This window comes from Bradysia coprophila, unplaced genomic scaffold (genome assembly GCF_014529535.1).
Source record: "Bradysia coprophila strain Holo2 unplaced genomic scaffold, BU_Bcop_v1 contig_138, whole genome shotgun sequence".
Taxonomy (NCBI): Eukaryota; Metazoa; Arthropoda; class Insecta; order Diptera; family Sciaridae; genus Bradysia; species Bradysia coprophila.
This window is the reverse complement of record NW_023503409.1, coordinates 875,311-895,846: the sequence shown is the minus strand read 5'-3', so window position 1 is coordinate 895,846 and position 20,536 is coordinate 875,311. Positions and strand designations below refer to the sequence as shown.

General features: G+C 35.4%; 4 protein-coding genes across 5 annotated transcripts; 2 read left to right on the top strand and 2 right to left on the bottom strand.

Annotated features, from left to right (window-relative positions):
* Positions 1-10,048: 10,048 nt before the first annotated feature.
* Positions 10,049-11,323, top strand: LOC119073286 (ubiquitin-conjugating enzyme E2 Z-like). 2 transcript variants are annotated; one of them, XM_037178670.1, is made up of 2 exons: positions 10,049-11,064; positions 11,095-11,323. In XM_037178670.1, the coding sequence occupies exons 1-2, from the start codon at positions 10,260-10,262 to the stop codon at positions 11,166-11,168; spliced, it is 879 nt and encodes a 292-aa protein (XP_037034565.1). In that variant the 5' UTR covers positions 10,049-10,259; the 3' UTR covers positions 11,169-11,323. The 2 variants fall into 2 exon arrangements, with proteins under 2 accessions (XP_037034565.1, XP_037034567.1); XM_037178672.1 differs by having other exon boundaries at positions 10,049-11,067; positions 11,098-11,323.
* Positions 11,324-12,169: 846 nt separating this feature from the next.
* On the top strand, positions 12,170-13,832 carry LOC119073274 (tektin-1). Its single transcript, XM_037178656.1, has 5 exons — positions 12,170-12,449; positions 12,510-12,823; positions 12,881-13,076; positions 13,171-13,612; positions 13,669-13,832. The coding sequence occupies exons 1-5, from the start codon at positions 12,256-12,258 to the stop codon at positions 13,804-13,806; spliced, it is 1,284 nt and encodes a 427-aa protein (XP_037034551.1). The 5' UTR covers positions 12,170-12,255; the 3' UTR covers positions 13,807-13,832.
* On the bottom strand, positions 13,801-20,437 carry LOC119073266 (integrator complex subunit 14). The gene is made up of 6 exons (XM_037178643.1): positions 20,147-20,437; positions 15,402-15,572; positions 14,885-15,322; positions 14,405-14,828; positions 14,124-14,341; positions 13,801-14,064 (listed from the first exon to the last, which is right to left on the bottom strand). Exons 1-6 carry the CDS (start codon positions 20,303-20,305, stop codon positions 13,843-13,845), a joined length of 1,632 nt encoding a protein of 543 aa, XP_037034538.1. The 5' UTR covers positions 20,306-20,437; the 3' UTR covers positions 13,801-13,842.
* LOC119073263 (dnaJ homolog subfamily C member 2) lies at positions 16,204-18,989 on the bottom strand. The gene is made up of 4 exons (XM_037178641.1): positions 18,382-18,989; positions 18,172-18,317; positions 17,938-18,096; positions 16,204-17,818 (listed from the first exon to the last, which is right to left on the bottom strand). The coding sequence occupies exons 1-4, from the start codon at positions 18,651-18,653 to the stop codon at positions 16,482-16,484; spliced, it is 1,914 nt and encodes a 637-aa protein (XP_037034536.1). The 5' UTR covers positions 18,654-18,989; the 3' UTR covers positions 16,204-16,481.
* Positions 20,438-20,536: the final 99 nt, after the last annotated feature.

Genomic DNA, 20,536 nt, shown 5'->3' with positions numbered 1-20,536 from the left:
GAACGTTGACTTCGACTGCTAAAAAGTCACCACAAGACATTCAACATTTAAAAGTATTCAGATATTGGCAATTGGCACTGTGAATATTTCCTACTTTAGCTAAGTTTAATACCAATCAAAGTTAGCACGCACAAGCAGAGAATTTAACTTTTTCCGCGAAATTCCTAATCATATTAGCTTCAAACTGACAAATGTAATTTACACAGGTATGACATCGTCATTAAATTTTATATAATATTGCATTCAAAACTGATGGATATGACATGAAATCGAACGGTATTAAATCAACAAATCAAATGATTATGCAGACTTCGTCGTCAAGATATCCATTTCAAAATCATAAAGCTAAAATCAGCTGAAAAATATAGTCTTTAAATTTCAAATCTAAATATATGAACTGCATAATGTATGCTTTACGATTGCTACACATTGATAAACCTATATATTGCATGATATAAGAGGCATCAACCATATTTACAGTCATGTGAAAAACAATATATTATTTTAAGAAAAATTTATAACCGATTTCAATGGTGCATTATTTAGTCTAGTCTTTAAATCCGACCATTTTTTATGCAATTTTCTATTGTGTGGGCACATGCGGCATATTACGAGGCATATACAATTCATTTGTCTTTTTTCTATCAAGTTTCCCTAACTCATTAAATGGATGAGAAAACAATTTTATTATTTTGAAATTTAATTTATAATTTCACTGAGCGTGGCATAGCCAAATTACATCTAATTAAATTGCGCCGAACATTTCCCGATTGCATGCAATCCCGTTTCAATTTCGAAAATTTTGTAGTTATGATATGCAGAGACAATTTCGTCATATATCCGGATTTGGCTATTGTGAATATCCAACAAAAATGGGCTACTGTTGATGTTGATTCGTAGACTCGTGAGATTACCACTTGGTCTCTCATTTCGAGGCAATCCTGAAATGTATTCGAATTATTGAAACTAAAATGTTAATGAAACAGAAAAATGGTATCTGCAAAAGACTCAGTAAAAGATAATGTTCAGCAGGTAAGCAATCATTCTTTGAATGATAAAACTTACTGACATATTTCTGGCCAAGACATTCTTCAAATCGATTTTTCACCATGAAGCCATGATGTCTTGGCCAGAAATATGTCAGTAAGTTTTATGATTCTTTGACCTGATTTTCTCAGGACACAACGATCACACTAAAGTTTGCGAATTTGTCAGGTGGAGGTGTGGTACTAGATACCTTGAGCGGCTTTCGCTACATTCACTCCTAAGATCACTTATCGAAATACCTATGTCCGTTTTATGACTTTCTCAACTTATTTTGATGTTGTTCTCGAGCCATTAAACTGACTTCGTATCAAATTGTAACTAGAAATAAAATTTAAGGGAAAGGGTTTTTTGGCGAGTATGCATGCAACCCTTGCCTCCTTCTCGGGTTGCTCCACCGCATGCTCGCGAAAAATGACTTTCTTCTTATTATGAAAATACTCATTTTTTTCTCCTAAACTTCACTATATTTTTTTACAATTCTGAGACTTCATTACAGTCTGGTTACGCTAGAAGGGGCCATATATTTCTTTTATATTTTCTGAATTTTAGTCGTTACAAAAACGGTCTGAATTTTCTTTACGAAAAATTGCACATTAATTTTCAAAAATCGATTTTACAAAGTGGTTTGAATTCACAGGAGGCTATAGAGCTCAATTCAAGTGACTGAAATCAACCAGTTCGACCTAATTAATCCTACAGCAAAACAATCATACAGTTTTGCATAATCTACACGTTTTTGCGACATGATGTATAACTGTGACCTGTTGATGTCGTAACTGCAAGAATGTCGTACAAATATATCGCATAAATAAGTGTGTTCATTTAATGAAAAAAATGACAAAAACCGAACCAAAGTACCACAGCCAAATGTATGCAGAACATAATTCTATCATTATGTTCCATCGTAATGCATTCTAATATATAAATAATCAAAAACTATTCAAATGTGTACAGAAGTATAATGTGTGGTGCTGTTCTTTTATGAATAAGGTTACTACACGAGACTTCGACCTTGCCAAGTATTTGCAATTTCTACTTATTAATGTACATAAAAGGCACAGAATTGTATACTTTTTGTGCAAATGTTGATTTATATTTATAAAATAAAAATATTTTGATAAATTATTATTTTAATATTACGCAATCGAAGTGGTCATACTTCATTACATCGTATGTGCATGTTCGTAGGTTTATTCGCACTATATGGTTTTCATAAAAATGTTTGCATAGCACGAGCAATTTTCTTTTTTAAACATTTTAACTAACCAAAGTAGTGTTTCTTAATGGAAAAAAGAGACTAATTAAATTACAAAAGTGATCTAATTCACTAACTGATTTTTGCAATATGTTAAGTTTATGAGTATTTGCATTGAACTGCAAGCAAAAATGTTGTAAATTGTTAACGGACGACGAACGGGCCTGTTTTTTTTTGTTGAATCAATTAAATAAAACAAAATTTGCAATTTTGAATTAAATGGTGGAAAATGTTGTCTATACCTACCTATACTGAGTTGTGAAACGTCCAGAACTTTTAGTCCAGCGTATTCACCATTTATCGAACCCTTTCAAAAAAATCTAAAAAATCTTTTCCAAAAATTTTATATTTCCTTCACTAATTTCCATCATTTCTAATAAAAAAACATCCGTTCGGATAGTGGATATAGTAAATCTGAATTAATTCCAATTTAATGTTTTCAAATCATGCAGAAAATTTCGCTGGAGAATGACACATTTCACTTATTCATCCAACATATCGGGGCACTGTTGACATGAGTCGTCGCATGTGGGGTGTCGATGGACAGCTAAGACTTCCAGAATTTCAGAATTAACTTGCACTTAGGGTACCAAATTTTTGTACAATTGTCATTAGAATTTCAGGCACTGATTGAAACCACAACAAGTTTTCCACCACTCTCTCTATAGACAGGATGGGCTATGCACCAATGTCACCAACGGTACGGATGAAAATCAAATATTTTTGTGGAACTTTTTTCAGGACGGAGCTGACTAATAATATCCAAAAATATCAAAAGTGCATCGAAATGCTCAGTTAAAATTCATTCAACCGCACTGTAACTCGTAATTATGACAAATCATTTTAATTAAAAATTTTCGTTTTGACCAGTTTCACACCTAGGACTTCGTTCGCTAGTTTTATTTGCAAATTTTAACCGAGTCTCGTAAGGTCAAATCAGGAAATGGGCTGCCATATGGTTTTACTGTTTTCGGATTAAAGCTAGGTTAAAGCACCTTACATCGCATGTAAACATTGCAATAGTAAACCGCTTTAACCTGACCTAGACGAGGGTCCAATGTTTCCGTAGCAGGAGTCCAATGTATTTAAACAAATTTAAAAAAAATTCTGGCTATTAAATGCTTCACAAAATACGTTCCACTATTCCGTAAGTGCTGTATTTCCAGGAAAAGCATGACAAACAACGATTGCATTATCACAATTTTCATTCAAGTGGCCGAAAGTCTGATAAACAATTTTAACGTCGAACAGTTCAAATTTATTTTCCAAATTAAATTTCGGTAAATTCCAAACTAACCCACTATTATTTATGGCACCATCATATTCGTCTTTCATTGTTGAAAATGGTAAACCTATAATGTCAAAAAAAAACACACTTTTGCTTTATAAACACATTGGAAAGGAACTGAATACTAAATATAATTTTGAGTTCGATAATAACGATACCTGAACGTAGGGTACATGTAATTATAGCACAAAACCAGTTTAAGGGTTTGCGAGGAAGCACACCGTGTACACGCTCACTCATATTAAGAGAATGCAAATTTAGATTTTCTCCCAAGTATTTCCAGCAATGCTCTCTCTAGCTTAGGTGCTAGAGAGATCATTGGCTCCAGATTTTTGAAGTCTTGAAAATATTTTATATCATTTATGGTTTCCAAAAATGACTTGTGGAAAGACTAACGTGGTTGTTGGGTTGGTTATGTCATTGCTTTATGTTAATAAATTAGTTGCTAAATCAATATCCAATCTATTCAAATTATGCAGACAAGTTTTATTGCTCACATTGCGTATCAATTTACCAAAACGACATTTTTGCTATATTTTAATAATAATTAAAAGTGGAAGTGGCAGATATTAATCGGGCTGATTTTGTTTGCAGAATTAATCAAGAGCTCAGATTTAATTAAAATAAATGAATTTGTTTTGTGTGATGGAAAATTATCTATCTATCTGTACTAAGCATAATGTTCGCAATTTCCATTCAACTAGACTAATCATTTGCAATATTTCGTCTCTCATTTGAAAAATGTTACTCAATAGCACCTATAACTGTTCATTTAATTTATTGGTTCTAGTCTAAAACGAATATGTCGTTTAAGTGTTTTAATAAATTGAAAATATTTGCCAACATGACCTTGTCATCTTAAATGTTTTATAAGACAGACATCACAATCAGAAAAACTTCGACAAAAATAACGTTAAGCGACTGTCCCCGAATAGTTTAAGTACATTCTTAAAGATTAAATTAAATCTACCACAAATTTCCATATCACAAGTCATACCAGCATCCACCTGTCCAATTTTCTTACCAACCACCTGTTCAATTTTCATACACACTTTGCTCGAGTAATTCATCCGCTTAAAACGGTACAATGATCTGATTTAAATCCACTTCCGATTATATATTATCCTTGTACGTTGAAAAGTATCTCAATAATGCCGTTTTCCTTGAGTCGGTTCAATCATCTTCTATTAAAGTGAAGTCACACATGTGTTTTGTAATTTATTATGCAATATTGTGGTTCGTCTACTCATCCGACGTATTTTTATATTATGTATAATATACAATCCATGCCTTTTTACGATATGTTACGTGTGCAGTAAAGCAGACAGTCTGTCTGCCTATAAAAATTACAAGGTGAATCTTTCGCGTAAATATGGTACACAGTTAATAAACATGTGAATAATTATGTGAGTTCAGTCGTGATTGTCAATTTAATTTTTATTTGTTTACATTAAAAGTTTTCATTCGTGACAACTGTTAAATAGACAGTACAGGTGAGTCAGATGATTTATGCCTGATAAAATTATAATGCATAAATTGATATAGGGCTAAAAGTTTTCGATTGAGCTGAGCTCGAGAGCTTTCTTAAGGTAAAATAGTACAGTCGTTACGATGTTCTGTCATTTGACTGTGATTCGAGACATTTGCTTTTCTGGTGAACAATTTTCCGCAACGCTCGAATACTAGGTCCCACCTCATGGTCATTAGAGTCATACTCAACGAGCACATTTGGTTGTCCATTAATCCTTCGTCGAACAGAAACCATGCCCGAGTTATTGTCTTATCAACACTAGAAATTTCTTGTATGAACAGAAGCTAGCTAGGCTGGTACACCCATTGAGTTGATGTTAACACCCATCAGATGTTATAAGCCCGACATAGTTAAATGTATGATTGCATGAACTTGATATAATCAAGCTTCTTTGTCGATTAAAAAAAAGTTTTTCAGTTCAGAACAGGGCCTACTTTTTAGAAAATTTTAGAGAAAATCGAGAAATTCAAGAAACTTTGAGAAATTCAAGAAATTTCGAGAAATATTTCTTGAATTTCTCAAAGTTTCTTGAATTTCTCGAATTCGAGAAATTTCAAGAAATTCCCGAAAATCCAAGAAATTCGAGAAACTTCGAGAAATTCAAGAAATTTCGAGAAACTAATTTCTCGAGTTTCTTGAAGTTTATCGAATTTCTCGAATTCGAGAAATTTTAAGAAATTCGAGAAAATTCAAGAAATTTCAAGAAATTCAAGAAATTAGTTTCCAAAAGGTAGGCCCTGGTTCAGAATGAGTAATTTTTTGGCTAATGCTATTCGCACGCGCGTGCGAATAGCCATTCCACACTGCTGAAGACTATTCGAACGCGCGTGCGAATAGCCATTTCACATTGGATTTAACTATTCGCACGCGCGTGTGAATAGCTAAGCCTACGAAATCGAGCGCCCATGAAAAATACGAATATGATTTTCGCGCTAAAATCATATTCGTATTTTTCATGGGCGCTCGATTTCGCGTGCGAATAGCCAGTACTCCTAAAACTGCTAGATCAACAAACAGCAATGTAAGAGTGTCTTCATTTATAGACAGACAAGTGTCGAAATAGTAATTCATGCAACAAGTTGCGAAACGTGTTACATTGTTACATACAAGGTGGTTTGAAAACACAGAACTACCTTCGCCATACATTTAACCCTATATGTACGGAAAATTACGTGATGGTTAGAGTTGTTGCTTCATGAGCAATTGGTTTTAGTGTCATGGGTTCAAAATTTGTTCAGAACAGAATTAATATTTACCATTAATGGCTCAAAAGAGGTCATAAAAAGTGATAGAGTGATTAAAATTAAAAAAAGCATTAAAAAGATTCTTCAGTTACCACCCAAAACAAACTTGAATTTCGCTGTGCTCGTCCAGATAATCAAATTGGTCATGCCAAGCCAATGCACCATGGACTATATAGAACTTTGTCCGATTTTAATTTAAAAAATTCGGAAGAAAAAAATTTTTATTTTCAATATTGAACTTTAAGCCATTTCGATATTGTCAGCATTAAAATGTTCCAATAAAAATAATTGTAAATTCAAATGTTCCAAAACGCCAACCACCAAAATTCTTCTCTATTCGTTACAAATTCAAATTGTATTATAAAAAAAAATTCGGTGAAACTATCGAACTATTCGGTATAAACTGTCTTATATTTGCGCATCAATTTTATGCCGTATTTGTGATTTTGAAAGACATCCACCGAAATGGTCAACTTCACTACCATCTCTATACAGATTAATGTAAGGTGTTTGAAGCTTTTGCAAATAATTGTAAATAGCTCGGTTTCTAGTGGTATCAGATCGTATAACATACAATCTATTTCCATATTCTTGTTCAAGCTCAGTTATAGCCAGACCGACTTCCTTGCATACAACAGCATAACGATTATAGACAAGAAGCAATACGAATGGATTGGAGCTAATTACTTCGTTTAGGACATCAACACTATAATCATCGGCGGTACCGTGCTCAGTAGCATAGACTGATGCAATCCAAAAGAGAGCAATTAACGGAATCAATGCACAAATTCTTTGCGTCATCTTTAGTAATCTACAAATTGAATTAAATGAGAAATCAAATTGATCGATTCTGTGTTAACAAAACGAAATACTCACAATAAGCACAAAGGATGATCGAGCGAACTAATGAAGATTGTTGAATGTACACCTAATTTATAGCAAACAGTGACTCCAGTCATTTACAATATATCTATTATCTATTTACTTAAAAATAAGCAACACATATGTAACTCGACCTTCATTAAATGAGAAGTTCTACGTGTTACATGTAAATTAAACGTGTCGCACGATGCAAATCGATTTAGAGAAGTTATTTTTACATGCAATTAATACTCACAGCACTTATTCCACTTCTAAAATACACCTAAATTTAAAAGAATTTTTTTGTCTGGTCTTCCCTGCTCATTTAAGAGCAATCTACAATCCGACTCACAATGAAAACGTTTTATTCGAATTAATTTTGAAAAAAGAGGCATCATCGTTTAGTGCCAAAATATCTAAAGTTTCGATAGTCACTGTAGTTCTGATTGATGCAGTGTACTCCAAGAAAACTCAAAACTTCTAAATTTGTGATTTTTTGTGATATTTTTTGAACTTTCGGCTTAGGATCACAATCACGAAATCATCAAAATAAACATTTGGACACAGGTTTATAATATTTAGTATCTTACGAGCGCGGTAAAGAGTCGTCCCTAGGAGCGGAAGAACGTTATTACCTTCCTAGTAAGATAAAAAATAGTTCCATGTTTCGGGGCCGAAAACGGGGGTTTTGCAGAAATTTTCTCGGAAACGTTGTATACGCATCTGTTGCGGATGGTTCATTTCAGGCACTTTCGCTTGTCGCCCACAGTTCGTTCGGGCTACAACTCGCGAAATCGCCTAAAATATACCGCCAACAACAGATAGATAGATAGTAGAGGGGCATTTCGTTTTTAGAGTTCCTATGGCATTTGAGTAAAAAGTGAAAGTGGTAATTTTAGTTACTATCTAAGAAACACTCATTAGATTTTGGAAACTTTGGACGACGGTATAAAATCTAACGTTCATTGTGAACAAATATTTATTGGGAATCATCGTAGAAAATTGAACATTGACGGTCGTTGTTACACTCGCGGAATTTTGAAAACCATAGATAGAAATTCGTTAAATTGATCATTCGCATCAAAAAGTTTTTTATTTTTAAATGATCAAAGACACTATGTTCATTCAAAATTTAAGTTTAAAAAAAATCTACGCGTTCAAATTAGTTTTATAAAAATAAAATTAAAATTAATTCATTTTTGCACTGACTGCGAAATCGCACCTTGTCAGCACCTTGTCAGTTTGCTGTCTACTGAAATGTATGGAATTTATGAAATTTTTAATTTTTTTGGTTGGTACCATTTGCTATGCAGTAAGTGAATATTAGCGCGAATACTTTGAATATGTAGTTTCAATTTGATTTATAAAAAAATTAAAACAATATTTACCCATGCCGTAGAAGTACTTTTGTCTTATAAAATCATAATTTATCGAAATAAAATAAAAAGTCCTGAATGCGAATGATTAATTGTCTTATATTTGCGCATCAATTTTATGCCGTTGACTTTGACTTTGAAAGACATCCACCGAAATGGTCAACTTCACTATACAGATTAATGTAAGGTGTTTGAACACGGCAGAGTAAAAGTAAACCTCTTTCAGTTTCGGTTTTACTTGCAGTTCAACAAACAAATCAACAGAGAAATTTTCTGCTAATCTATTTGATTGTAAATCACAAGGAATACGTAAACATCAATCGCAAAAGCTGCAACGTAATCGGAACGGGAATCGAAACGATGTCCACGTTATGAAAAAAGTCCATCCAGCTGAAGTCTGGCACTCTCCTTTCATTCCTTTCAGATATGAAACTCGGTTACGGTCATTTAGAGGTCTGCGTGGTCGGTTGGATTGGTGGGGCTCTTTTCTGATCATTCATTTTCAGACACTTAATTAACAAATGAGTCTATTCGAAGAATTCTTGATTTTAGATTTAATCACGTCTTTTATCATTCAAACGTGGTTTGAAGCTTTTGTAAATAATTGTAAATAGCTCGGTTTCTAGTGGTAACCAGTAAAACACAAAACAGAAAATGTGTCGGTTTTCAAAATTCTGCGAGTGTAACGCAAAACGTAAGTACCAGATGCGTAAAATACGATTCTTCTTCTTCTATTTTTTGCAGTTTTTTTACGTCTTAACACCTGGAATTTTGCGGCTCACGTCTAATAAAAAAGGAAATCCTTTGTCAACCACAAATCAAACGCAGCGTCGTTAATGAGTAATTCACGATATTTCCATATCAGAGTGCGTTAAAATTTATTTTCAATTCATTTTTTCATCCACTGATTCATCCAAAATTACTCGAATTGTCGCGTCGAGACTAAAAGTTTTAGAAATTTCTCAAAGATCTCGCATAACTCAAGAATTATTCGAGAAACCATCTTATCAAGCGACGAGATCAAAATTCTATTGGTAATATCTATGAGATCACCAGTCCTTCGAATTTAATTTCATTCTTCATTCTTTCATTTTTTGGAAATCCGTTGAGTCAGAATTACTTGAGTTATCATGTGTAATCAAAGAATCGACAAAGTCTGACAAGCATTTTCATACATTTAAGGTTTTATGACAAACATTTTCGAGTGATTTTTCTTCGTAATAAGGGTATTTCTGCCAAGGGAATAGTTTTAATATACAAATACAAAGTAAAAATCAGTTCGATCTATTATTTAATAAATCGCCTACCTCATATGGAACTATTAAGATTTTTATGAAGAATATTTCAATGTCCATATAATGCTCCAGAACCGCAAAAATTTAAAATTTTGACGTTCGTTGGCTATGAACGACTCTCGAACTAGTGTCACTCTAACAATTTGATTGTTTTTTCTCTCGTTTAACTCTTCTGGAAACATCAGCGTCACAAAGGTTTTATTTTTTGATTGAGATCCATTGTCTAACAGAAAGTTTATCGTTTTGTAACGTGTAGGATGTAGAAGCAATATTGTAATTTTTCAAAAGTTTATTTGGAATTTGGGAAAACATAGCTTACAGGCTCAATCCATTATTATCGAAAAAGCATTTTATACGTCGATATGGCTCTTCCACTAAATGTCCTAGCAGGGAACAAATTAAATTTAGACAACAATTGGGATCCTACAAAGCCAGATAAAGATGACAGTGTACCGTCAAAAACAGTCCGCAGAATAATGAACGATATATTAGAATGTATAACTGCAGATTCTCAACGTATAATCGTCGTTCCAGATCCAGTAAAGGTTCTTCAGGCTCATGCCGTTATCGTTGGTCCCGAAAACACACCATACGAGGGTGGATTCTTCTATTTTTTCGTCAAATTTCCTGTCAATTACCCAATATCACCACCAAGACTGAAACTTATGAATACCGACCAGAACACCATCAGATTCAATCCGAATTTTTACAGAAACGGTATGGTTTGTCTGAGCATATTGGGGACGTACACTGGATCAGGATGGAATCCGTTAAATTCATTGTTCAGCGTTTTAATTTCCATTCTGACACTCTTGAACGACAATCCGTATTATAATGCACTGGCCTTAACAGGATTCAAAGAATATGAAGAGAACACCCCCGAGAAATATGTTAATTATATACGGCATGAAACAATCCGTGTTGCTGTCATTAATTTTCTGAAAGAAGACAACCTGGACACCATGCAGATGCCTTCGTCGATGCGCTACAATGTCAAAAAAATATTTAAACAGAAAATTAAGTTTTATCACAACACAATCACAGACAACATGTGTCTCGACGACGAGAAAATGTTCGATCCATTTAATCACTGTATTAATGGACAACTATTCGAATTTCGGTCATTGAAGGTGCAGTTGGGCGAATTGACGAAAAAGCTTTTTGGTGATAATATTGATAATATTGATAATATTGATAATATTGATGATATACAAGAACAATCGGAATGTTCAGAACTTTCCGATCCATCAGATTCAAATGATTCAAATTGAACTTTTAATTATTTTAATTCTACATTCTAAGTGTGAAGTCAATTAAGTGTCTTTTGTCTAAATGTAATGTAAAACTTTGAACGAAACTATGCTCGTTAAAATTATAATGTTTTCAGTCCTTGAATTAGTCGAATAAAATCGAATATCGAAATGTATATATTGTGTTTGATTTGTATAAAGAGCACAACATAACAATTGAAGGAATTTAGTCGAACCTGGAAAATTTCTTTTAATAGCTTCCGCCTATTGATAAAACAAAATTTCCCGAAAGGTGCATGCGAATATTTAAATTTATCCTAAAAGGGTATGTATAACTACAATATTGACTGAAAACGAACATTTATTTATAAAAATTATTGTTCACTTACTGTTGTAGGGTGGATCATAGCTTTTTATGATAGTTTTTTAATGAGGTCAGATTAGATGTTAATAAAAAGGTAAAAGGATAACTCAGGTTTCCTTAGTGATTATTTGAGATTATTTGAGTTGGAATGAAAGCCTCATATCTCTATTATCTATATTTAAGGTGTGAGGTTGCTTATTTCAAAATATTGGGGATTCGACCAGGGTTCTGAAAGAACAGGTTTTCAGAACCTTGGCTTCGACTAAGTATGCAGTAAAAAACGAAACCCGATCTATAAAAAACGACAGAGTCGTTCCATTCTGAGTGCATCGATTAACAGGTTTGATTGTTAGCTTCCTTAATTTCTTACAATTACATTAACCCTAATGGGCTAATTTGGAGTAGTTTTTGGTTCATTTATTATCCCTGAATCAATGTATTTAAAAAAAAAAAAATCAGCGCCACACGAGCCACCCTCGATGCTGATCATTTTGTTGGAAGGTTGATGCAAATTTTTTTACAGAATGCCACGAAACACGATTGAGCATTGAACAATTCAAATCTTTGAATTGTTACATCTAGCGCAAACTGAAAAATATTGAAAACCGCATCTCCGCGCATGCTTCAAACAAGTTCCTGTTTATGCTACTAACATTCTATTTATATCGATCAAACTACCATTTGAAATTAGTCAGTCAAAGGATAGGATTGGAATTTTAGTTCATCTTCAATACCTTCTCAATCATGAGCCACGCTTATAAAGTGCAGAAACAGCTAAAGGAAGAGCAAATGTTGCTGGTCAAACCACTGATAAATGAAAATTTAGTACTTGTACCACCTACTCAATCAAAATTTACTGTTGTCGATCACAACTTTGATGCTAGGCAAAAGAAACGCGTATCTGAGGACCAACAAATACTGGCAGATCGAGTATTGGGGTTTGTGTCTTGGTATATGTTCACATAAATCATAGATTCTTAAGCGATGACCGTTCCTAGGGAGAGTGACCGCATAATAGACGAGACGCGACAATTAACCGAACAATGGAAAAAGGAATCCGATTTTCGATTGAAAGAACGGTTGGTAGACATTCAGTTCCTCTTAGACGAAGTGAAACGACAAAAATCGGAAGCATGCTTGGAAGAGGAAGCACTAAAAATTTATCGCAATCGATTGTTGAACACGAAAAAACTTCTCGATGCTGAGCATATTACTCGACAATGTGTTTGTTTACGAGAAAAACGGATAGGAATCGATTTGGTCGATGATGACGTTGAAAAGGAATTAAAAAGAGAACTGAACACTTTCGACGGTAATCAAATTCAGGTCTAGCATCGGTCACATTAGTGATGGAATGTTTCTTTGTTAGGTTGTCGACTAATTTTGGATGAGACTTTATCCCAAATCAATGAACAAATTCGACGTCTTAGAGCTTCCAATTATCTTCTGGACAGAGATTCGTTCAACAAGGACAAATCTTATCATATCGATGAGGTGAACTTAACGATGCGTCCGGACCAACAGGAAATGAGTGTGTATGAAGGATCGAATTCGTTAGAAAATTAGTGAGTTTCTTTATCGTTACAAAAACGTAGGAAGGGTGACACTGCATACCCTCCCAATTAAGTAAATGCTTTATTCTCTAAAAATATCCAACAGCAATACAACCCCAAAGGAATGGGAAAAACTGACAATGGCAAACATTCAAAACGCTGCCAAAGAGCTAAACACAGCGAAGCCTTTGAGATCGTATTGCGATGTAATACTGAAGCAAGTGATTGAAGATTTGACGAACCAAGTAAATAGAACCAACGAGGCGTTTATGCAGAGGATCAGTGAAATCAGATATGCCAAAGCGGCGTTAGAGAGAGTCCACAACGAGACTGCAACAAAAGTTAACGACATTACACGAAATATCACCAGATTGGAAAAGGAACTGGCCGATAAGGAAGGTTTTGTGGCACTGTGCCAAACAAGACTAGCTAATCGGGCATATCGACCTGGACCCGAACTATGCAAGGACAACGTTCATAACGCGTTATCGCAAGAGCTTCAAACACTTAAAGAAACTGTAGTCAGTCTTAACAAAATGTTGATTGAGGTACAACCGGCGCGTCTATTATGTGTTTAGATCTTCAACTGTCTTTAATGTTTCAGACAAAAGCAACATTACGTTACCTATTACACACCCAGATGACGCAGGAGGAACAAATCAACATCAAAACGAATAGCCTAAAAATTGACGACGTTGATTGTATGACAGCACGGGAAGGTTTAAAATTCACTTCGTTTTAGTTGGAATAAAATTTCGATTTAATGCATCTCTAATTCTCACAACTGATTATACTTCGATGGTAGTGCAGTTATCATTGTCTTAAGATCTCGATTGGTAAGTTTTCTCAATTCCATTGCGGTGTGCTTTAACTGTAGCGCACAATCAGGACTCGCATTCGACGGGAGCAAAGCGATTTCCCTTTCAAACAAACTGGATAGACCGTCAAGTAACTCGACGAATCCCAAACTCAATGCGGCTCGTCGTATGCGGTTGAGTTCCTAGAAACAAACAATTCCGTTTGAACCGAGTCCCCGTTTCTTCAGGCCGTTTTACTTACTTTGTAAAAATTTTGCGTTTTCTCCGGAAGTTTCTTTGCATGTCGTAGCACCTTCTGAATATCTGATTGAAGTCCAGCTTGTTTGATCCAGACCACACAGTTTTGTGAATAGCTCCGTTTGTCGATCGGCTTGACTGGAAACACAGCATTGTCTTGCTGGGTGTCTTCAATGTTCCCAACGTATCGTAAATCGCCCAGCCATGGTATTACATCATGACCTGCCAATGTTCGATCATTTTAATATGGATAACGTTCAAAATGAATAAACTTTTAGACTGTACCTGGTGGCAGCACCGTCAGCATCAAATTTGACTTCTTTTTGCTATCCGCATACGAATAGATGAAACCGAACCAGTTTTCATTCAGTAAAATTAATGCGGCCATATTTTCCACTTTCAACGCACCGTGCAACAGAACGCATACCGATTCTTTAGCCAACTCATTGGCTTGACATGGAGGACTCTCATCATCCGAATTCGCACCATCGCTTTTCGAATAGAACATTTTGATGTCAGCCTCTAGTTTTTCGTATTCATTGACCGCCTCAGACTTGCTGAATTTTTTGTTAACTTGATCCATTTTCGGCAGAATCAAATGGCGACTAATGGACATGGGTGAACCAATATCGGAAAGACTGACGAATCCGCATATTTCCAGCTTACGCGAAATTATACTCGTCACATCCGTTTCTTTGTTGGTGTATGGCTAGAAATTGGATTCTACTCTGAAGACACGAAAGTGAAAATTATAGATCAACTTACCAATGGTGCCGGCCAAATGTTGATCAATGATTCGAGTTTGAAGTAACCACCGCATTTCAGAACAGCTTCAAATTGCTTAAAATTCGTTTCACACATCTTTGCTACCAAATCGTTGATTGATTGTACAGACAGAGGACTTGTGACCGTAGTTTTCTCCTCCTTTTTCACATAATCCACGTCGCTCTTTCGTTTCGGAATGAAAAGAAAACCTTTCTGACCACTGACATCCAGCAACTCTTGGTACAGCTTAACGGCAGTTTGAAAATATTGATCTTCTGTAGACCCGAGACATATGAAACTGAGCTTACTGGTGTAGGAAAATGGTAAGATTAATCCTTGCGACGGGTCTTTCTTTGTCTTGGCCATTTTGATGCTGGCAATAGCACTTGCGAGTGAAGTCGACCCGAATCCTATGCCACAGTCAGTGAACACAAGAATCTAAGAAATTTGACAAGAAATTTGCAATGTAGTGAAAATGTATGATGTAGAATTCAGCTCCTAATTATTTGATGAATACCTGGCAAAAATTCTGAGATCCCCAATTCGATAATAGGATATTGTTAACGGCAGTCAACATGTTTGCGATGGATGTTTTGTCGTAGTGATCAATTTTCGTAAGAGCTTGTTTGATAGCATCGTAGTCCCTGGTAAAATCGACGATGATTTCAAATAACGACGAATAGACGAGCTGAAATGCAATGAAAACGGTTTATTTAAGTCAGTTAGTCAATTGAGCTCCACAAACGTCCAGAAATTATAAACTCAACAACGAATTTTTACTTGAGGGCAAAGGAATCTACAGACATTTAGAATCGAGTTTACAACGGAGACTATAGACCAAGAGCCTGTGTACACATTAGGCAAAACTTTTTTTTTGGAATTTAATCTATGAAACGTTTTGAAAAAATTCCGAAATTTTCTTTCAGATTTTTTCCGAATATTTTTCAGAATTTTTCAGAATTGAAATTCCCAATAATAAGCTTTGCACACTAGCCTCGGCACGGCTTGGATCTATTCGAAATTATCGGTCGATACGAAAATCGTTATTTTTGAGCGCTAGGAGCACATCGACAGTAAGTGGAGCAAGCTCCTGTCGTATCAGACAAGGTAGGAATTTCAAAAGTTGACTTGAACAGGCGCGAAGACCTTTCAATAAAAACTTTCTTGCATTTTGATTTTCAGAACATTTTGAGTCTTTGTAGATTCTTCAATATGTGTCTGGAATATTGCACGGGTTTATAGTAGAGCCATGGTGACCCGGTGGTTTTTTTCTTCCATCTGATTCGTGGGGGACTTGCCGACAATAAAATAAAACAAAGTTTTCAACAGTTGCTACCATAAAATAATTTATTTTTTGACTAAATCATTTCATCATAGCAATTCAATTAGACAAATTGGCGTAAGTGGATCAAAAAACCTTTAAAATAAATTATTAGGTAAAATATGAAATCGAGTCGACTGTCCATGCGTGAATTTCAATTAACGTCTCTGATTTAAAAATTAATTTAATTTTTAATTCATCAAATTATAAGGGTACCTAAACACAATGCCTTCGTTTTACAATAATTTTAGCTAAAGGAGAGACATTCCAATGATTTTATTTTACAACTTGTTGCGCATCTCGTTTAGCGTTCACACGATCAACCAATTCCTTAACCCGCCGCAAACAATCCTTTTTGTTTCGGTTCGGTATGCATTCAGCTATTCGATCCCAGCGTTCAGGTGTGGATATGGGAAATGTTTTCATCGCCTGTTCGAGTAGCGCTTGCTCATCTTTTGTCCACTGTTTCGGCTCAGCAACGGTGGTCGGATTGGCACTCTTTGCAGTTCCGTTCAATTTGGCTGATGACTTTTCAGTGGAGCTATCATTTGGTACACCGTTCTGTTTGGGTTGGGCTGAGTCGGGTTTGACGTTGTCGTCGTTTACACTGATGTCGGCCTGATCGATGATTTTCAATTCTTTCTTCGATTTCTGGAAAGAAGCGAACGCATCATCGTTCGCCTGAGATTTCAGAGTGTTTTTCGTGAAGTCGCTACTTTGTAAATCCTTCGCTTTGTTTAGGACGTCACGCGCTATGAATTTTTTGCCACCTAAATTAGTACCATGCTGATTTAAGTAATTTGCGGTGACTTCCCAACGTTGCACAGTACCAGCTGGGAACAGGTTCACAGCTTTGATAAGTAGTTGCATATTTTCCGGACTCCAAAGGGAATTTTTATCCACTGGAATAACATTTTTCGGTTGAGCTGCAACCGACGGTTTGTTTGTTTCGAACAATGCTTTTCTTTCCTCTTCCAATTTGTCTTCGGTTTCTTTCAATACTTTGATGAATACGTCTCGTCCGCCAGCCTGCAACTGTTTGTTGAACGATTGCAATTCCAACATTTTGAGCATTTCACATATCTTCTCCACGCCCTCCATATTACGAATCTTCTCCTTCTCACTTGTCGAATAGTAATTTTGTTCTTTGGCAGTGTCGCGTAACAATTTTCGTTCTTTTTTCAAGGCACGTTTCTGCTGTTCCTTCTCCAATCGTATTTGCTCGATGCGTTTCTGTTCGGCTTGCTCGGCCTTCTCTTTAGCTAGTTGTGCTTCCTTCAAAACGCGCTCTTCCTCCGCCTTGGCCGCCTGAACTACACTCATTCGTGCGCGCTTAGCAGCTAGTTTCTTCTCCTTATCCTCATTACGAAATTTGACGATTCTCGGATCGTTGTTGTACGCCAAGTCTACCAAAGATCTGATCCTAGACATTTCTTCCTTTTTCCGCTTCTTTCGAATATCTTTGTTCTGCTTCTCTATCCATCGCCGTTCTTCACGATCTTGTCCCTTGTCCTTATCTTCTTCATCCAAGTAGCTGTACTCCCTCCAAGATTCAAAGTCGTACCAGAAATTGTAAAAGTTGTCTACATCCTGTCGTGAAGCATTTTCATCACCTGTGAAAGGGTAAACAGATTAGATTTCGAAAAATTATTGTCGGAGTGGATGAACAAAGAAATATGAAAAAACAAAACTGCCACCAGCCGAATAGTTACTCATAGTTTACGACACTTACCAATGACTGGAACATTTTTCTTCTCGCTCCATCGCGCATTTGAAGTAAAATACTCGCTGAAGGTCTCGTAGAAACGCTTTTCAATTTCACTAGACGACGGTAGAGAATCGTCAAATTCCGGATCAATTGAATCATAGGACCTTCGCTTTATAGGATTTCCTATCAAAATATAAAATAAAACATTCAGCCTTCACTCAATACCAAAGCGGCCACTGCTGCCCCAACGATTCTTACCTAGTGTTTCATACGCCTTTGTGATACACGTGAAATAATCGTCTTCTTGACGAATCTCTTCACCTTGTGCCTTTCGTTTGTCGGGATGATGTTTCAAAACAATTTTTCTATAAGCTCGACGTATGTCGTCATCAGTGGCATTGAATCTGAATAAAAATAAAAATTTTCCTATCGTTTCGTTTGACATTTGTAGGATGAATGTTGACTTACCTCAATTTTTTTAATCCCAAAACGTGATAATGATCCTGATCCTTCCACTCTTTCGGATCCAAGCTACGTAAATAATCGACATCGATTTCAAATTTGTCTTCGTCGTCCGATATTTTGTCTATTGAACTAGCATTTGACAAATTGCCATCAATACCGTGACGAATTCTAGCCAAATATTTCATAAAATGAGGACCCGCACATTGCACACGAATCTGTGTCAATGAATCTAGCACAGCCACTGTTTTAGTTTGATTTTCTTCTTGTACAGCCATGTTATCACCCTGGTCGTGTTTAGCGCGGTCTTTTATATTGCTGTGAAAAACTTTCGATGGATGCCAATCGAAGACGTTTGGGAATAACCTCAAACACGTGGTACAAATGCGAAAAACCGATTTCAGCTAATCGAATTATTTGCTACCGAATGAACACTATGTACGATTGATGTTGATAAAAAAATCATTGATTTGTTAGCGTCCCAAATTGGAAAATGTTCAAAATTTGCCAATGAAACTGATTTTCATTTGATTTTCACTTTCACACATTGTTAATGCTGCACTAAAGTCCTGCTGTTGAAGTTACAATAAAATGTCGCTAACAAACGCGCAAAGTTTATGATGCGGTATGCGCGTTATGTCAAAGGCATGATGAGCATGATGAGAGATGTCACAAAATGTCAAGTTAAAGTATTCGATGCGCGACAGCTATGTTTCATGTCGTCGATACGAAACTACTACATAATTGTTTTTCATCAATATTTTATATTTTATCGAATTACAATGTAATTATACTGTAATACTAACACCTGTTAGCTGCACTTCAAATTTTTATTAGTTTCAGGTTCCTAATTCCTTAAATTCTTTACGAAGCCGAATCATTTTCAAGGTCTCTAAAGCTGAAATATAATATGAAAACTCCGTTTGCCTGTAGAAACACCACAATTTCAGTACTTCATTCTTTGCATTCTAATTTCCCGTGAAATAGCTTCATTCATTTAGGTAATAGAGCGCTGATAGAATGAAAAAAAGCGCTGACATTAGTAGTTTGACAGCGAAATATAATAAAATTATACAGACATTACATTTGAAAATGTCGGCACTATTTTTTGTGAATAACCAACTTCGTATGACATTTCATAGATATTTTACCAGAGTGATATTTTCAGGTGATATAACTCCGTTATGGTAAAATATCCATGAAATGTCTCAGCTGTGAAGTTAGTTCAGAAAGAAATAGAGCAATGTCATTGGCAATTTTATGACGAAATGTACTAGATATGTATAGAATTATACGAACATCTATTACATTTAAGCTTTAGTTTCCAAACAACATTTCCCTAGGAGACTTCACTAATGTGCCTTCACGTACGTGAATATTATTATTAATAGGTTTGTTCCAAGGCCATATGAATTGTCAAATTTCATCCATAGAACCATAACCTCAATAATATCTCTGTGTAAATCGCGTAGGCGACGTTGCTCGATTTGTATGAAATATCACGTAAGCGACGTTGCTATGGATGAAATTGTCGTTGTTCGGGTTGTCAAAGTTCGTGTTTACAGTTACTTGGAACAAACCTATAATAACGTTCACGTAGAAGTGTCTAAGAGAATTGGCTCGCGAATAACGCGACAGCTAAGGTATTCGCTCAGTTCCGATCGTTCTGATGCGTTATTTTCATGACATTTTGCAATATTTTTCCGATTTTAATTTTTTATGACAAAAAGAAACCATGCAGGTCAACAAAGTGAATGTGAAAGAGACTCACCAGTGAAACGTATTCCAGTTTCGATGTCGATGACAAATAATCCAAAAACTGATTAATTCCTTGGACGGCCAATTGGTGATAAGTAATCTGTTCTTCACTCTGCCCGGGAATGAATCTTGTCATTGATAATGACACATCTAATACCACTATTGTTGGCATTATGTTTTAATTATGTTTCACCGATTTGATATTATTCACTTTCTCTCAGAAACTCATTTAAATTGAACGTAAATATTTTTATTGAGGCGCGTTGACATTCGTGACATTCGATGTTTGTTTTTACAAAAGTCAAACTTTCATTTTTGCTTCACATTATATTGATTGGTGATGGGTGACATGTGTCCACATGGTTAGCCTTTGCTTTGTCTTTTTCAAGGTAGATATATGGGC